Genomic DNA, 16,497 nt, shown 5'->3' with positions numbered 1-16,497 from the left:
CTGCTCGAGAGGAGCGAGATAAAGCATGAGAATGCAAATGGACAGCTCCAACCAACGACAAATGCCTGTACGCCAACTGCCCAGAAGACCAGCCTGTTATTAAACCACCACCTGGCTTCCCCCTACTACATTAGCCACTCAATTAGAGAGACATACAAATGGAGGGGGAAGAGCTTGTTTCATTTTGCTATTCGCGCACAGCCATCATGTTCCTCGTAGCCTCTCTGTAGGTGGCGCACACACACAGTCATTCTTATGCAAAGAGAGCACTCCAGTGGCATAATTTGTGCTTGGAATATTATTCCATCTTTGCATCCTGCTGCTCTTTAAGTCCCAGCCATCATCACAAGTTGTGAAATTTCTGGATTCAGTACACTTCCACTGAGCCAAGAGGGATCGTTTTGTTCACAGCGTTCACGACGACTGATAGAAGTTTGGCAGCGAATTGGAAAGATATGGCAACCTCTGGCCCGAGCCGTGCTGTCGTTTTGATGTGACTTACAGTGCTGCGAGTAACAGTGTTGAGGATGCTGAAAATGACTCACATTTACCGAAGAATTAGTCATTTTCAGCACAGTGCTAGTCAGCCTCAGGTCTTCAAGCTATCAGCCATTCAAATAGCTGCTTCAACTCCACATTTCTTTGTGTGAGTCATCGCAAATGAGGTGATACACCTGTCTCACACCTGCTAGATATAGACTAAAACAGCAATTAAATGCACTATGGGATACGTCACAAGGCTCTTAACTTTCACCCTTGCATCTTTGATCAGCTTTTTTGAGCTGCAGGCAGTTAGCAAAAAGACGTTATGTGTTTAGCTTTGGGGGGGGGGGAGGTTGCTTGTACTGATAGCTTATAGTTTATTAGGTACACTCACCATATAAGTGCACTTTTTGGACCTCCAAGCCCTCATATTTTTAGTACAAAACAAATACTGTAACTCAAAACTACCACCACCATGCTTCATGCTTTTTATTTTTAAATAATTTTGGAAATGCCCTCTCCCAATTTCAACATTATGGGCTATTTTGTGTAGAGTCATGTTTAATCCCAAAGATATTCGGGCAGATCCAGGTTGTAACACTACAAAATGTGAAAAAGTTCAAGGAAGTACTTATGCAAAGTACCATCAAATGTGTAATACAAGGTAGATGTTCCTAATAAATTAAAATTATGCTATAGTAATAGATCTTAGTAATAGTAATAGACCAAAAAAAAAAAACCTTGGAAAGTGCATATGAGGTAATAAAAAATAAATAAATGAAAAATTTCTTCAAGCCTTACTTGGAGCCATCTTGTGTCGGAGATAAGGGTGGCTCATATGGTGAAGATATTAGATTTTGATTCTTGAAGGCATCTTTGATACTTGATACACAATGCTGTATGTATCATTATTGTTAGCTTGGTTGAGGTTAGGAGACATATGTTTTTATCATTTTTGGAAGGAGTCTCCAGTTTCAGTCTTAGGTAGAAGTTGTTAGTTTTCGGCAACGGAAAAGTCTTTGTGTGTTGTGTTTTGCGATTTCTCTGTAACATGACAATCTGCATTTTTTCTTATTAACTTATTGTTAATTGTTGTTCCTTTGTTACTTGTTGTTGTTTTTTTCGTGCGGCTCCTAAGGTTCTGAAACCTAAACAGATCACGTGTACAACAAATCACGTGTACCACCAATATCCATCCAATCAGGACAAAGGACGCGTCATCATATTCCAGTCAGTCATCTTACCAGTGTGTGTGCAATTTTATGTACAAGTTTCAGAAGAACCAACTTCAGCGAACTTGGATCAAACTGACTCCAACCTCTAAGACTTTTCTGTTCTGTTCTCCGTTGCACTCTCTGCTTTGGTTCTCTTTTTCCTTTTTTTCTGTCAGACCTGACAAATCTTTTTGTGAAGGCTCAGTTTCCCAGGCCAGGAGATGTTCTCAGATACCAGCTATGTTGCTTTGATCTATCTCTGCATGAAAAAAAAGTGTGTGTGTGTGTATATGTGTGTGTGTGCACGGCTGTATGCGAAACTGACGCACGCTACAGTGAACATGAATTGGCATCGCTGCTCCCAGTGAGAGCCGAGCACACCGGGGCCGGCACAGGATGACACATCAAAAGCGAGGTGCGATGTTGAGCCATCGGCGGCATCAAGTGTGTAACAGCTCTGACATCACAGCAGCCCCGGGGGCCTGTTTTCCCGCCCAGTGAATCTGAGCTGTCTGAATCTGTATAACTATATAAATATAAAATAAGAAAGGACTGTACAAAAAAGACAGATAAAATGTCTTTTCGTCTGGGTGGGTTTAGTAGATATAAAATGCAATGTTTTGGATAAGTCTTTGTGCTTAATACCACGGTGGTGTACTATGTTTGTGGGTACTATGGCTACATTTAAATACATCAGATTCCTTCAATTACATAAACGATTTAGCATTTCAATGGATTTTGATGTTAATGAGAATATTCGCTCATTATAATTTAGCCATAAATCATGCAAGGCGAAAAAAAAGTCACAATTTTAACATGAAGTTTGAATGTTTCAGATTTATTTACTTACCCTCATTTGCTTTCTTACATGACCAAGTATCCACATAAAAAAAAAAAAAAAAACTTCAAGCCCCTCCGATACACGGTTTTGCCATAATCCCTAAAATACCTTCCTATATTCACTACATGCGCTCACTACATAGGCTATAATGGTGAAAAAGCTACATAATACCCTATACAAACAGCATTTTTCTCAACATATTAAGTATTGATTAGAAAATTAATAGATATATAAGAATTAAAACACATTATGAATATGAAAATGAATCAACAGTTAGGTGGTATGGTGGGCTAGACGTGAAGCAGAGTTACTGTTACCACCCTATAACAGCATGCTTTATTCCTCTTACACTACAGCAATTTGCCAACACTGACAATTTAACTTACATCTGTTGAAGGAACTTGTACGACAGATATTCCAGATGAAAAAGTGTACTGGTGATGTTTTCTGGAAAGAAACCTGTATTTACCATCTATGGAAGGAGTCTCCAGTGTCAGCACTTTGTAACAGTCATGTAACTTGTAAGCTTTCCCTATATTTTCAGGCCAGTTTCTTGACACAGTCAGGGACACGTCATTAATCTGATCCGATAACGAATAGGGTTTAATGTCAGCATGTGTCTATATTATTTAAAGTGTGCAGTACAAATTTCTGCCCGGCTGACTGATCGAAAGCCGAGGAGTATCCCGATCCGAGCCAGTGCCTGAACATTTCTGAAATGTGTTATAAGAGCGATTTAGTTTATTTATATGCCTATGAAAACAGTTGCTCATTTTTGTCTCCCACCACAGGCAATGCTCCTATGGGGATTTTCTACTCTTCTAATGAAACCGTGCTACTCCCCTCTCTCTCTCTCTCTCTCTTTCTTTCTATCTCTCTCTCTCTCAACCCCTCCATCTTCCTAACCTGTCTTGTCTCTGTTTTCTATTTCTATATATATCCATGTATAATTGAATACGTTTGTGAGAAATGTTTGAATCTCCTCTTTAATCGGCTCTTTGGGATGTTATCCAGAGTTTTATGTCAAGGCGAAAGAAATGCTCTGTGATTTTTTTTTTTCTTTGATATAGTGTGGAAAAAGAATATTTTCACATTGAGTTTCAGACAGTGAAATTGAATTAGCGCCGACTGTCTAACCAGATACTGTCTCTTCCTGCATATGTGCCTATAAATAACATCCACAGATCTTATTACTGTCCTATTACATTTTGCTTTAAGATGTGCAGGATCTCCAGCCTGATTCTAATCCCAGTTTCCGAAATTTTGGATCGGTTGTCGGCACAGATGTTCCGAAGGTGTGAGAGGAGAAAGAGTGGTTCCAAAGCCTTCAGATCTCGTGCCACAGTTACAAATATTTTCATTTTTTAAAGCCAGAAATGTACACGATGGGTGTGGGCGATATCAGTGTCATCACGAGTCTTGAAGGCAGTTCTGTGATACATCATTTGTATCACAATAAGTTTGTTTCACAAACTGCCTGCAAATACATCATAAATAGTAATACATATTATAAATAATACATTTGTTCATTGGCAAATATATATATATATATATATATATATATATATATATATATATATATATATATATATATATGTATATATACACTATATTACCAAAAGTATTCAGTCACCCATCCAAATGATCAGAATCAGGTGTCCTAATCACTTGGCCTGGCCACAGGTGTATAAAATCAAGCACTTAGGCATGCAGACTGTTTTTACAAACATTTGTGAAAGAATGGGCCGCTCTCAGGAGCTCAGTGAATTCCAGCGTGGAACTGTCATAGGATGCCACCTGTGCAACAAATCCAGTCGTGAAATTTCCTTGCTCCTAAATATTCCACAGTCAACTGTCAGCTTTATCATAACAAAATGGAAGAGTTTGGGAACAACAGCAACTCAGCCACGAAGTGGTAGGCCACGTAAACTGACGGAGAGGGGTCAGCGGATGCTGAAGCGCATAGTGCAAAGAGGTCGTCGACTTTCTTCACAGTCAATTGCTACAGAGCTCCAAACTTCATGTGACCTTCAGATTAGCCCAAGTACAGTACGCAGAGAGCTTCATGGAATGGGTTTCCATGGCCGAGCAGCTGCATCCAAGCCACACATCACCAAGTGCAATGCAAAGCGTCGGATGCAGTGGTGTAAAGCACGCCGCCACTGGACTCTAGAGCAGTGGAGACGCGTTCTCTGGAGTGATGAATCACGCTTTTCCATCTGGCAATCTGATGGACGAGTCTGGGTTTGGAGGTTGCCAGGAGAACGGTACATTTCGGACTGCATTGTGCCGAGTGTGAAATTTGGTGGAGGAGGAATTATGGTGTGGGGTTGTTTTTCAGGAGTTGGGCTTGGCCCCTTAGTTCCAGTGAAAGGAACTTTGAATGCTTCAGGATACCAAAACATTTTGGACAATTCCATGCTCCCAACCTTGTGGGAACAGTTTGGAGCGGGCCCCTTCCTCTTCCAACATGACTGTGCACCAGTGCACAAAGCAAGGTCCATAAAGACATGGATGACAGAGTCTGGTGTGGATGAACTTGACTGGCCTGCACAGAGTCCTGACCTGAACCCGATAGAACACCTTTGGGATGAATTAGAGCGGAGACTGAGAGCCAGGCCTTCTCGACCAACATCAGTGTGTGACCTCACCAATGCGCTTTTGGAAGAATGGTCAAAAATTCCTATAAACACACTCCTCAACCTTGTGGAAAGCCTTCCCAGAAGAGTTGAAGCTGTAATAGCTGCAAAAGGTGGACTGACATCATATTGAACCCTATGGGTTAGGAATGGGATGGCACTTAAGTTCATATGTGAGTCAAGCAGGTGACCGAATACTTTTGGTAATATAGTGTATATATAAACCCTAAAAATAAAAAATGAACACTGAAAAAGTTTAAAAAATAATAATAATTTTACACAATTTAATAATTGTGCTGCTTTCAGTTTCTAATTATGATTTTTAAAAATTTAATAAAAAGGTATTACGATACTTCAGAAAAGTGTATTGTGACATGATTTATCACAATATTTATATAATATTGACAAATTATAAATTCATTTGTGATCAGAGTGATTAGAGAGCTGCTCGTATTTTGGTTGGCTAGAATCTTAATTAACTAGGCTAAAAAAAAATGATAGCTAACTTGATTTAACTAACAATTCTTGTGAGCTAGTTAGTTTGTTAGACTTTTAGTTAAAAGAGCATTAATACAGATTAAGGAAAATGTAGTCAAATCCCCTATATTTCGCTGGGTTAGGGTTAGGTGTGTCATGTTTTATGTTTAAAGATCTTTTTTTTTCTGCATGTTCATAGGTGAATTGTAAAATGGTAACTGCTATAATCAGAACCTATCTCTGTTGGGCAAAAATGAATACAGTGGACATGTATACAGCAAGGCTGGTGATTTTTTTCCACCCAGTGATTGAGTCAGTCGACTAGTAGCGGTGATTGTTAATACCATAGCTAAGAGGAAAAATGAGTGCCTTTATAATGTGTCATGTAAGAAAAATTAACAAACTGGCAAAATTTTGTATGTGTGCAAATGTAGAAAAAAGTATGTCCAGCTCCAGCTGGTTTTTTTGTCATGTGATTGTACTGATTCCCCTGAGATTCTGGGTGTTCTTTGCCCATACACTGCGAGAGCGCTCGTTATCTGTGTGCTACTCCGTCTTTGCCTGTTTGTGTGTCCATCCATAAACGCTACATTTCAGACTGAAATGCTATGTTAAATAGTGTAGGTTCTTCTTCCCTGACTGAGATTTTAAATGTATAACCTTGCAAGTGTGCCAGCTGATCAGCCTAATTGCTGCCCTAAATAGGATTAATGTCTTTCCTAGGCAGTATGGGGGTTTTACTGATCATTTACAGCTCCATGACGCTCATGGTGAAAAGTAGCTCGGCCCATTGGGTCCTGCACCGGTTCTTTGTACTCAACATGTCAAGTGCCTACGGCAAAACTCTCGCCTCATCATGAAAACGCGGGTGGGTGGAAGGGGGAGCGGAAACAAAAGACAGAAATTACAGAGAAGGCCACGTGAGAATGCGAGCCCTATTTCTGGAGCTGTATTTGGGGTGCTACTAAGAACACAGTAACGGAAGATTAGAAGCGAAGGTTGTGAACATGGTGTACAGTGAGTATTATGCTTGTTAGGCCAGCTAGCATAACCTTTTTGATCCAAGGTTAGCCATGTTTGGCAGAGTACACCAGTTCCATACTTAAGAGAAAGTGCAAATATTTATCTAAAAGAATACTCTGATAAAGGTCATAATGTTGCTTTAATTGTTTACTTGTGTTAAATTACAAAAGTGCAAACTCCTCCTAAAATTTGCTTAATGTATAAAAGCACAAAAGAGAAAGCCTGAAAGCCCTTCGATAAGGATTTTGGTTACTAAAGATAAATTCATTGGTTTTAGCCAAAGGACTTTGGTTATTAAAAGTACATTTGTCACTTTTCACCATAAACTTTGCTAACTGAAGATAGTTTTGGATACTGAAGGTATGTTAGTCACTTTTCAGCAAAGATTTTGGTTACTGAAGGTAAATTAGTCACTTTTTGCCAAAGAATTAGGTTGCTGAAGGTAAACCTGTCCCTTTATGCCTGTCCCTTTATGGCTATTGAAGGTGAATTTGTCACTTATCACAAAGGATTTTGGTTAGGGAAGGTAAATTGGTCGCCTTTTGCCAAGATTTTTGGTTATTGAAGGCAAGTTAGTCACTTTTCAACAAAGATTTTGGTTACTGAAGTACTGAAGATAAATTAGTTGCATTTCGCCAAACATTTTGCACAAAGTTGTAACGCTTAACCTTAAGAAAATGAGTCAGGTCGAAAACCTGTGAGACCAGACATCATGAGTTACTTTTTGCCAATGATTTTGGTTACTGAAAGTAAATTTGTCACTTTTCACCAAAAAAGTTTGGTAACTGAAGATAAATTGGTTGCCTTTGGACAAGGATTTTGTTTACTGAAGGTCAGTTTGTTGCTTTTCACCAATGATTTTGGTTACTGCAGGTAAATTAGTCGCTTTTCACCAAGGATTTGGGTTATTGAAGAAAAATTTGTTGCTTTTCACCAGTTTGGTTATTAAAAGTACGTTAGTTGCTCTTAGCCACGGATTTTGGCCACTGAAGGGGAATTATGCACAAAGTTGTAACCCTTAACCTTAAGAAAATAAGTCAGGTGGAAAACCTGTGAGACCAGGCATCATGAATCCAGCTGAGACTTACGGATTACTCAACATTCTAACACTTTTGTAATTGAGAGTACAGGTGATAACAGGTACCTCATCATGTACCTGTCTTTTTAAGGACATGTGCCATATTGCAGAAGTGTTCAGTGTGTAGCTTATCTCTCTGCCTCTTTGTGGAGGTTTTTTGGAGCACCGGGCCCACGGAGTGCGGAGGAATGGATCTGTGAACCCACGCTCACATGCTTGAGCTCTTCTCCTCTCTTTCCTCCCCCATCCTCTGGCTGAGCTCCCAGGTTCTCTATCTATCTCTCTCTGTCTTTTTTCCATGTTTATTCTTCCTGAACGTGGTAAGCTACTAGCCTCCAAAGCTATTTTTTGTATTTTAACCCTGTACAGCATAAACCTCTGTTCCTGCCCCAGCAGTGCGCATCTCATAGCCTGTTATGGCTCATGATCCTTCCTGAGTCATGGAATTAAGCCTGTTCTGTTCTTTACTTCCATTCCATTACAGTCACCTTGACACATATGTAAAGGATGTGTTTAAGATTTACTACGTATCGTACACGTTACAAAAGAAGGACAGAGAGAGAGAGAGAGAAAGAAGCGTCTGGAATTTTTTTCTCTCACCCTCTCCTCCTCTAACAGCCTCCCACAGACATCCTCAAACCTATCATTTTCTCCGCAGTACAAGAGTTGTGCTGCTGAATTTCAAAGAGCCTCCTACGCCCGACACCACTACAGCAAGCATAATTACCAATGACTCGAAGCCCCATCCTTCTGCACTTTGTGCATGGTGTGGTTTGCCGCTCACACACACATGTACACATATTCATAATTGCACTGGCCATGGTGTTGAGCGTTTCAGCCCCAGACATCCCCAGGAAAATGAGTGAATGAGCGTGTTGCATTGAGCGACTGACCGCTTCACAGGCGAAATCAAGCATCGCATGACCTGTTATTGTTGACGGTGCCACCATGTCAGCTTTTCAGTGATGTTTCTCCATAAAATGTGTGATCTATATCTGTTATTGTCAGAACAGAGCGCCTGTTTAACCCAGTTGAGTTAAAAAAAAAAAAAAGTAATGTGCACAGAAATATTGACATGAAATACTGACATTGACATTGAATATCTTTTTAATATGATAGAGAGATGGTTTCATATTTTATGGATGTCCTCGCAATTCCTGCACACTCACTCTCTGGTCCCTTGGAAACAAGTCGGCCATTTTGATGCATGTTGTCATGGTGATCCCAGCAGTGAGGAATGCTCGCAGCATTAAGCAAAACGTTCACCTAAGTCTGAAGGTGTGAGTATGTGTGTGTGTTTATGCTTTATCTTTAATTGCATCCACTTCAAGACCAATAATCTTGAAAAATAATTAATTTTCCATGTTAATTAATGTTTACAATATTATAGTGATATTCTATTCTAAAATTATAGTGGCTCACTAGAATAATGAGAGTTTTGTGAACTTAAGGAGGACAGTTATCATTATGCTGTCCTCTGAATGTGAAAAACATTTGTCCCTGACATACACTATATGGCCAAAAGGATATGGACACCTGACCATCACACCCATGTCTGGTTCTTCCCCAAACTGTTGCCACAAAGTTGGAATTACATAATTACATAGAATATCTTTGTATGCTGTAGCATTACAATTTCCCTTCATTGCTTCCCAACTAAGAGGCTTATACCTGTTCCAGCATGACAATGCCCCTGTACACCAAGTGAGGTCCATGAAGACATGGTTTGCCAAGGTTGGAGTGGAAGAACTTGAGTGTTCCGCACAGAGCCCTGACCGCAACCCCACTGAACACCTTTGGGATGAACTGGAAATCCGGAACAACCCAGACCTCCTTGCCCTGACATCAGTGCCTGACCTCACTAATGCTCTTGTGGCTGAATGGACAAATCCCCACAGCCACGCTCCAAACTCTAGTGGAAAGCCTTCCCAGAAGATTGGAGCTTATTATAACAGCAAAGGGGGACTAAATCTTGAATGGGATGTTCAAAAAAACACACATGGGTGTGATGGTCAAATGTCCACAAACTTTTGTCCATATACACTATATTACCAAAAGTATTCAGTCACCCATCCAAATGAATCAGGTGTCCTAATCACTTGGCCTGGCCACAGGTGTATAAAATCAAGCACTTAGGCATGCAGACTGTTTTTACAAACATTTGTGAAAGAATGGGCCGCTCTCAGGAGCTCAGTGAATTCCAGCGTGGAACTGTCATAGGATGCCACCTGTGCAACAAATCCAGTCGTGAAATTTCCTCGCCCCTAAATATTCCACAGTCAACTGTCAGCTTTATCATAACAAAATGGAAGAGTTTGGGAACAACAGCAACTCAGCCACGAAGTGGTAGGCCACGTAAACTGACGGAGAGGGGTCAGCGGATGCTGAAGCGCATAGTGCAAAGAGGTCGTCGACTTTCTTCACAGTCAATTGCTACAGAGCTCCAAACTTCACGTGACCTTCAGATTAGCCCAAGTACAGTACGCAGAGAGCTTCATGGAATGGGTTTCCATGGCCGAGCAGCTGCATCCAAGCCACACATCACCAAGTGCAATGCAAAGCGTCAGATGCAGTGGTGTAAAGCACGCCGCCACTGGACTCTAGAGCAATGGAGATGCGTTCTCTGGAGTGATGAATCACGCTTTTCCATCTGGCAATCTGATGGACGAGTCTGGGTTTGGAGGTTGCCAGGAGAACGGTACATTTCGGACTGCATTGTGCCGAGTGTGAAATTTGGTGGAGGAGGAATTATGGTGTGGGGTTGTTTTTCAGGAGTTGGGCTTGGCCCCTTAGTTCCAGTGAAAGGAACTTTGAATGCTTCAGGATACCGAAACATTTTGGACAATTCCATGCTCCCAACCTTGTGGGAACAGTTTGGAGCGGGCCCCTTCCTCTTCCAACATGACTGTGCACCAGTGCACAAAGCAAGGTCCATAAAGACATGGATGACAGAGTCTGGTGTGGAGGAACTTGACTGGCCTGCACAGAGTCCTGACCTGAACCTGATAGAACACCTTTGGGATGAATTAGAGCGGAGACTGAGAGCCAGGCCTTCTCGACCAACATCAGTGTGTGACCTCACCAATGTGCTTTTGGAAGAATGGTCAAAAATTCGTATAAACACACTCCTCAACCTTGTGGACAGCCTTCCCAGAAGAGTTGAAGCTGTAATAGCTGCAAAGGGTGGACCGACATCATATTGAACCCTATGGGTTAGGAATGGGATGGCACTTAAGTTCATATGTGAGTCAAGGCAGGTGACCGAATACATTTGGTAATATAGTGTATATTCTGATGAATATCTCCACTACCTACTTTTTGTATTTCGAATTGTCCAAGCAGGGGTGGAGAAATGATAAATCTATTAGCTAGGCCACCAGCAAGCAAAAGCTCCAATGTGCTGCCCAGTCTGATGTTCTGTTTGTCTGAAAACCTAATTAGTCAGCTGAAAATGTAGATAACACCTTTTTAACCCCAACAAGTTAGTTAAATAATTAAGGGTATTCATACAGACCAACAATAGTAACAATACTAACAAAACTATTTGGATATCTTATAGGTATTATATGATGCTTGTGCCATTGACAAAACGGTAGTTTTTGGCCAATTGGCTCTGGGTTGTGGGTTTCACTCCATACATCATAGATTCTTTGAGTCTGACTCATTATTTTTTGTTCGATGTGCTATTAGCAGAGTTGTACATCAGTTTAGTGCTGCACTCTTCTGTATTTTTCTTAGTTTTTAATTGTTTCCACATACTTGTTGTTGCTGATCTATAAAAAGCATCATGTCTAGCAAAATGTCTAAATTAGTTATAGTTATGAGCCTATGGCTAGAATGTGTCCTTAGATAATGTGTATAGTTTAGCAGGTGGAATGGAACTCGGGAACAAATGGCACGCGGTAGTAGTGTGTTGCAGTACCAGGGATTATAGGAACTTGTAAATTCATTAGGTAGCCCACTGGGTAAGTGAAAGCTCTAATGTGCTTCTCAGTCACATGTTATATCCAGAAGTCCATTTAACAAAGGTGAAAAGATGGGCTAATTAAGTGCAATAATATAGACTATGGAAAATAAGCGAGTGCTTAAACCATGAGAGAGGCAATGTAAATTTTGCCTATGAGATCTGGTGCACTTTCTTCAAATATAAAGACGTTATCTGATTCTGACTAGCGTCATCATTTTTTACTATATGAGGTGTTTAAATGCAAGGTGATTGTGTTTTGCTATTTTTAGTGTTGTATAACAGTTTTTGTGATGCACTGTACTTTATTTTGCTCAGTTTTATCCCTCTGGGAAGATCTGTTCATCCAGTCTTGCTAATTAACATGCCTAGTAAAAATAGTTCCTATCTTGGTTTGCGTGCATAATGCAGCAGTAGTGTACTGAGAACTATATGAACCAACTGGAGTGTGTTACGTTTAAACAAACATTGACTTCTTTGCAAACATCAATAGAGAGTAGAGTTTTTCTTTCTCTGGTTGTTGGATGAGTGAAAAACTTTGCACTAAATTCTGACTGGGGTGCTGATATGTCCACCCCTGCCACAATAACAAGCGTTGGACATTGTGATGTTTAACTGATTATTGACATATGCAATATTCAAGGCAAAGAATGAATGACGGGTTAAAGACTGCAATTGTGACGTGATCTAAATTGACTCATGGGAGGAAGTGTGTGTGTGTGTGTGTGCGTGTCTGTGCGCGCCCTTGCTGACTCATGTTCCGAAAGCACAGACTGTGTCACTTTAGTCACTTTGACACACAGTCATCAATTGGTTCAACTAGCAGTCTGACAGTAGTGGTCCTAAATCTGGCCTGGCAAATTTCGGGCCTAAAAGTGGAACCCATATGGCGCACACCAACGCGTAACTGGAAAAAGGAAGTGACCGGCGACTCCTTCTAGTATCACGATTGCATGTGTAATAATAGGAAAGTCCAGGTCGTACGTCATGATGATGTACAACTAGGTGGCGTATAGCACTTCTTCACGTGATGCTCAGAAACAAATCCGAGCTCGGGACTATCCATATCGTGACAGGGTGCGTGTTGATATTGCGTTACATAATAGTAGGAGGAGTTTCTCTAAAAGTTATCAGCTAACTTGCTAGGCAAAAGTTGTAAAAATACTACTTGAAATTCAAATAAACTGCAATGGCCTGGTGTCCCTTTCAGGGTGTGTCTCCGCCTCATGGCCAGAGTTCCCAGCATAGGCTATGGAAAAATATGGCAGAAATATATGACGTTCCTCCTGCTGCCAAACTATGGCTTGAGGAACTCATACCTACTCTGCACTTGGAACGAATCTTTTAAAAGGCAACACTGGACAGTTTCGCAAGATTTGGGACCCTTTCTTCTGTTACCTCAAGAGGAGTTCTATTCCTTAATGCAATGTATTGTAACTTAAAAGTTGTTTTGAATGTCACTGTATTTTATATTAACAGGCTGGAGAAGGGGTGTTACATTTAATGTGTTTTTTTTTTTATAAGAAATATAAGAAAATTAATACTGGAACTTGTGATTATTGTACGGTTATTCGATGACTGAATAAAAAACTTATTTGAAAAAAAAAAAAAGAAAAGAAATATATGACGTAAATAAATTCTGGTGACCTTAACCTTGCCACATTAGCAGGCAAGAAAGTTGATTGTAAGCCATTGCAAGGCTACGAAAATGCTGGGCTACTGTGATAAAGTCAGATGTAATTTGCATTATGCTCAACTGATTTGCTTTTTTATTTAACAAAAGATTTATTTGTTTTATTACATTTCTGGTGATTAAAATGCAAATGACTGTCTGTATTTTGATCAAGTTTGGGCAAAGCAGTGAGATGTAGGCTAACATAAACATTCGACTGGACAAAAATGATCACAAACCAAGACAAGCTTGTTTTTCTTCTACTCGTACTCAAGTCTACAAAAAACTTATAGCCTTATAACAATAAAGTGGACTAGTGTTATTTTTACAGGAATCTGCAATTTAAAAAAAATGATGTAAAATTACAAAAGCATATGTATAATAATACAGCTACAACGTCAAGAAAAGTAATGCCGAGGTTCTTATGCTGGTACAGAAATGAACACCAATCAGATTTGAGAATTCATTAGCCCTGTGGCATAATTAATAAAAACAGATCCCCTTTAAATAGAAGTGATGATAAACACTACATACGTGTTGTGCCATGTTTTTCATTTGCTCCGTGATGCACGTCCACACGGATATCATCATGCGAATGCGTCAGAAAGTTTTCCACAGGAAGTGAATTAAACAAGACTTGAGAATGAATTAATGCTAATAGTGAGTTAATTACTGTTCTCAGTCTGTGCTTACTTAGTGACAGTTTATTTGCACGTTCTCTCTCTCTCTCTCTCTCTCTCTCTCATTAAATTTCCATGTCATGGTGACATTTGGATATTAGTGTGTGATTATGATTGTGATTATTCCCTATAACTGTATTATTGGCATATGTCCAAGGCAGTCGAAATGAACGCGTTCCTCCACTCAGTGATAGAGGGGGGTGACGTTAAATGTATGTACGCAGTTGAATAATAAAATGAGAAACTGAACATTGTAGAGTGGGTAAAAATATAAATGGTTTGAATTTGCAGGACTGAATACTTCCCGTTGCAGATAAGGGATAAATAAACAGGGTTCGTGGCAGTAACGAAATAGCCATGTGTGTGTGATCTTTATTTAAGTAGCACTTACAAATTCATTCATATTTAAATTGCAGCTCGAATTGCTTTTTTGTGTGAGGTAAAAGACTGAGTATAATGAACTGAAAAGTAAAAATAAAAGGCAAATATAAGATAGTAAAATAGGCAAATAATAAAAGCAATGACGGATAGCAGAAAATAAAAATATAAAAATTTCTTATTCTATTTTTTACACGCTATATATAGATAAAGTGAGGCACAAAATAAGGTAGTTAAATGCTAAAGAAATATTTTTTTCCAGCAATAGATTGGGAATGCGTTCCAGATCTAAAACTAAAATATAAGACACATTTTGTTGCTCTTTGAAAGCTGTTGGAGATCAGTAACATACCAGTAGACAAAGATACCTGCACCATGGCATGCTTAAAATAAAATAATAGATTCTTTATTCATTAGTCGAATGCTTTTACCCAAAGCAATGTACTCAAGAGCTATTGCTGGAGCTTGTTACAAAGCTCTAGACATCGTGAGATTTTGATGGTCAGTCTCTGACATCAAGGATTTCTCAGAGTCATGTGACTGCCCCCTGGTGGTATTGCACGTGTGGCACCCTGTGTGTTCAAAAATGTGTCCAAAAGAATGGAACGTTCTTCACTTAGAGGATTATGACTTTGTAATCCATTATCACAGCTTGTCTTTTCCCGTTCTAATGAAATATTATGGCACACACCAGCCTCTTCATAAAAGAGGAGAAAGAATGACATTGCCTCCGACCTTCACCCGCCCTTTTTTTTTTTTTTTTTTAAAGGAGAAGCTGTAAGGAAAAGTGGTTTTAAATATCTGACCTTAATGAGTTTCTCTATGAAACGATTTTAATTAGATTTGCTGGGCCAACTGCGCCGCCGGTTCCTGAAACACAAACACGCTCCCCAAGGAGAGATGAGGAAGAGTGTTTTGGGGGGGGGGATGTCTTTCTGTCAGCCTCTGTAATTAAAACAGGTGGAAAAAGGAGTGTTTGTGCATTTTATTTCTCCAGAGGCTAGAACGTGGCGTCATTGTTTTGGGTTCGTATGGTGACAGGCGGCTCAGGCTGCGTCCGGTGTTTAAATGAAAAGGCAATGAGGCGGTGGAATCATAATCATACTTATTTCCAGCTATTTCAACAAGGCAGTAGTAATTAACTCGGAACCTAAACTTGGAAGGTTATGCTAAATGCGATTATATTTGCAGTGCTGAACGCATTTCTATACATGGAGAATGGAATAATAAATGAATTACACCAGATATGTGTCTGATAATTGTTAGAGATTAACCTGGTGGCTAATCAAAATGATTAAGAAATGAAATATAAATTATTAAACCCTCTACATATTGCTTTATCTTTGTTAAGGTATTAGCATTGTAACTCTGCCTTGGAATAACATTGCTCTGTGTCTCCACAAAAGATCTGTTTTACAAGTTGCCCATATGCTGATCTGCGCTGTAGCATTAAAAACATTTGTGACAGTTTCATGTGTGGTGCGTCAGCAGCATTGCAAGCATGCTTAGACACGTAGAACCAGTTTCTTGCTGGTTTCTGCTTGAGTAATCTGCAAATCTGTAAAGTGTCTTTTTTTTGATGAAAGTGCAAGACAGTGTCTTCTTTTTTTGGGTTCTAATCCGGTAATGCGTACAGGGAGGACCTAGAGGGAGTAAACCACTCTTGATTAGGGATTCGCCTACAAGGAAATATCTTCATGGAGGTGGCACCTCTGTAATTGTTGTTCTCTTCTTCCCTCCCACTCTTACGCTTGTGCTGATAGATGCGCTTGTCTTCATCGTGAGTCACTTGGTCTCTGGGGAAATGGGCCACCTGTGGATTTGCTCAGCTGGATGCTTGGCGTAGATCCACCAGCTGTTAGCATGTGCTTAGTGGGATTGATAGCGTGTTCGCTCACACCTGCAGTAGTATAGCGAGGCCATGATGCTTTGTTTCGGTGGCCGACGGCAACCCAAGGACACTCCATACAGTGAGGAACACCGTCTGATTCCCGATGAAGTAGCGGTGAAGTTTGCGTCCAACCCTGGATTCGTAGACTCAGGTAATC

At 40.0% G+C, this 16,497-nt stretch overlaps 1 protein-coding gene across 2 annotated transcripts in view; it reads left to right on the top strand.

The window, feature by feature from the left end:
• The window catches only part of agap3 (ArfGAP with GTPase domain, ankyrin repeat and PH domain 3), a 148,364-nt gene that overhangs the window by 40,795 nt on the left and 91,072 nt on the right, over positions 1 to 16,497 (top strand). Inside the window, exon 1 of one of the 2 annotated variants that reach the window (XM_026926228.3) lies at positions 16,227 to 16,491. The exons of the other annotated variant lie outside the window; for it this stretch is intronic. Within the exon in view, the coding sequence (XP_026782029.1) occupies positions 16,371 to 16,491 (121 nt within the window). The 5' untranslated portion in view covers positions 16,227 to 16,370. Of the gene's footprint in view, positions 1 to 16,226; positions 16,492 to 16,497 lie in introns of those variants that run through there. 2 annotated transcript variants of the gene reach the window in all.

This window comes from Pangasianodon hypophthalmus, chromosome 1 (assembly GCF_027358585.1).
Source record: "Pangasianodon hypophthalmus isolate fPanHyp1 chromosome 1, fPanHyp1.pri, whole genome shotgun sequence".
Lineage (NCBI taxonomy): Eukaryota > Metazoa > Chordata > Actinopteri > Siluriformes > Pangasiidae > Pangasianodon > Pangasianodon hypophthalmus.
The sequence above is the reverse complement of the archived record's forward strand: the minus strand, read 5'-3'. Positions and strand labels throughout refer to the sequence as shown.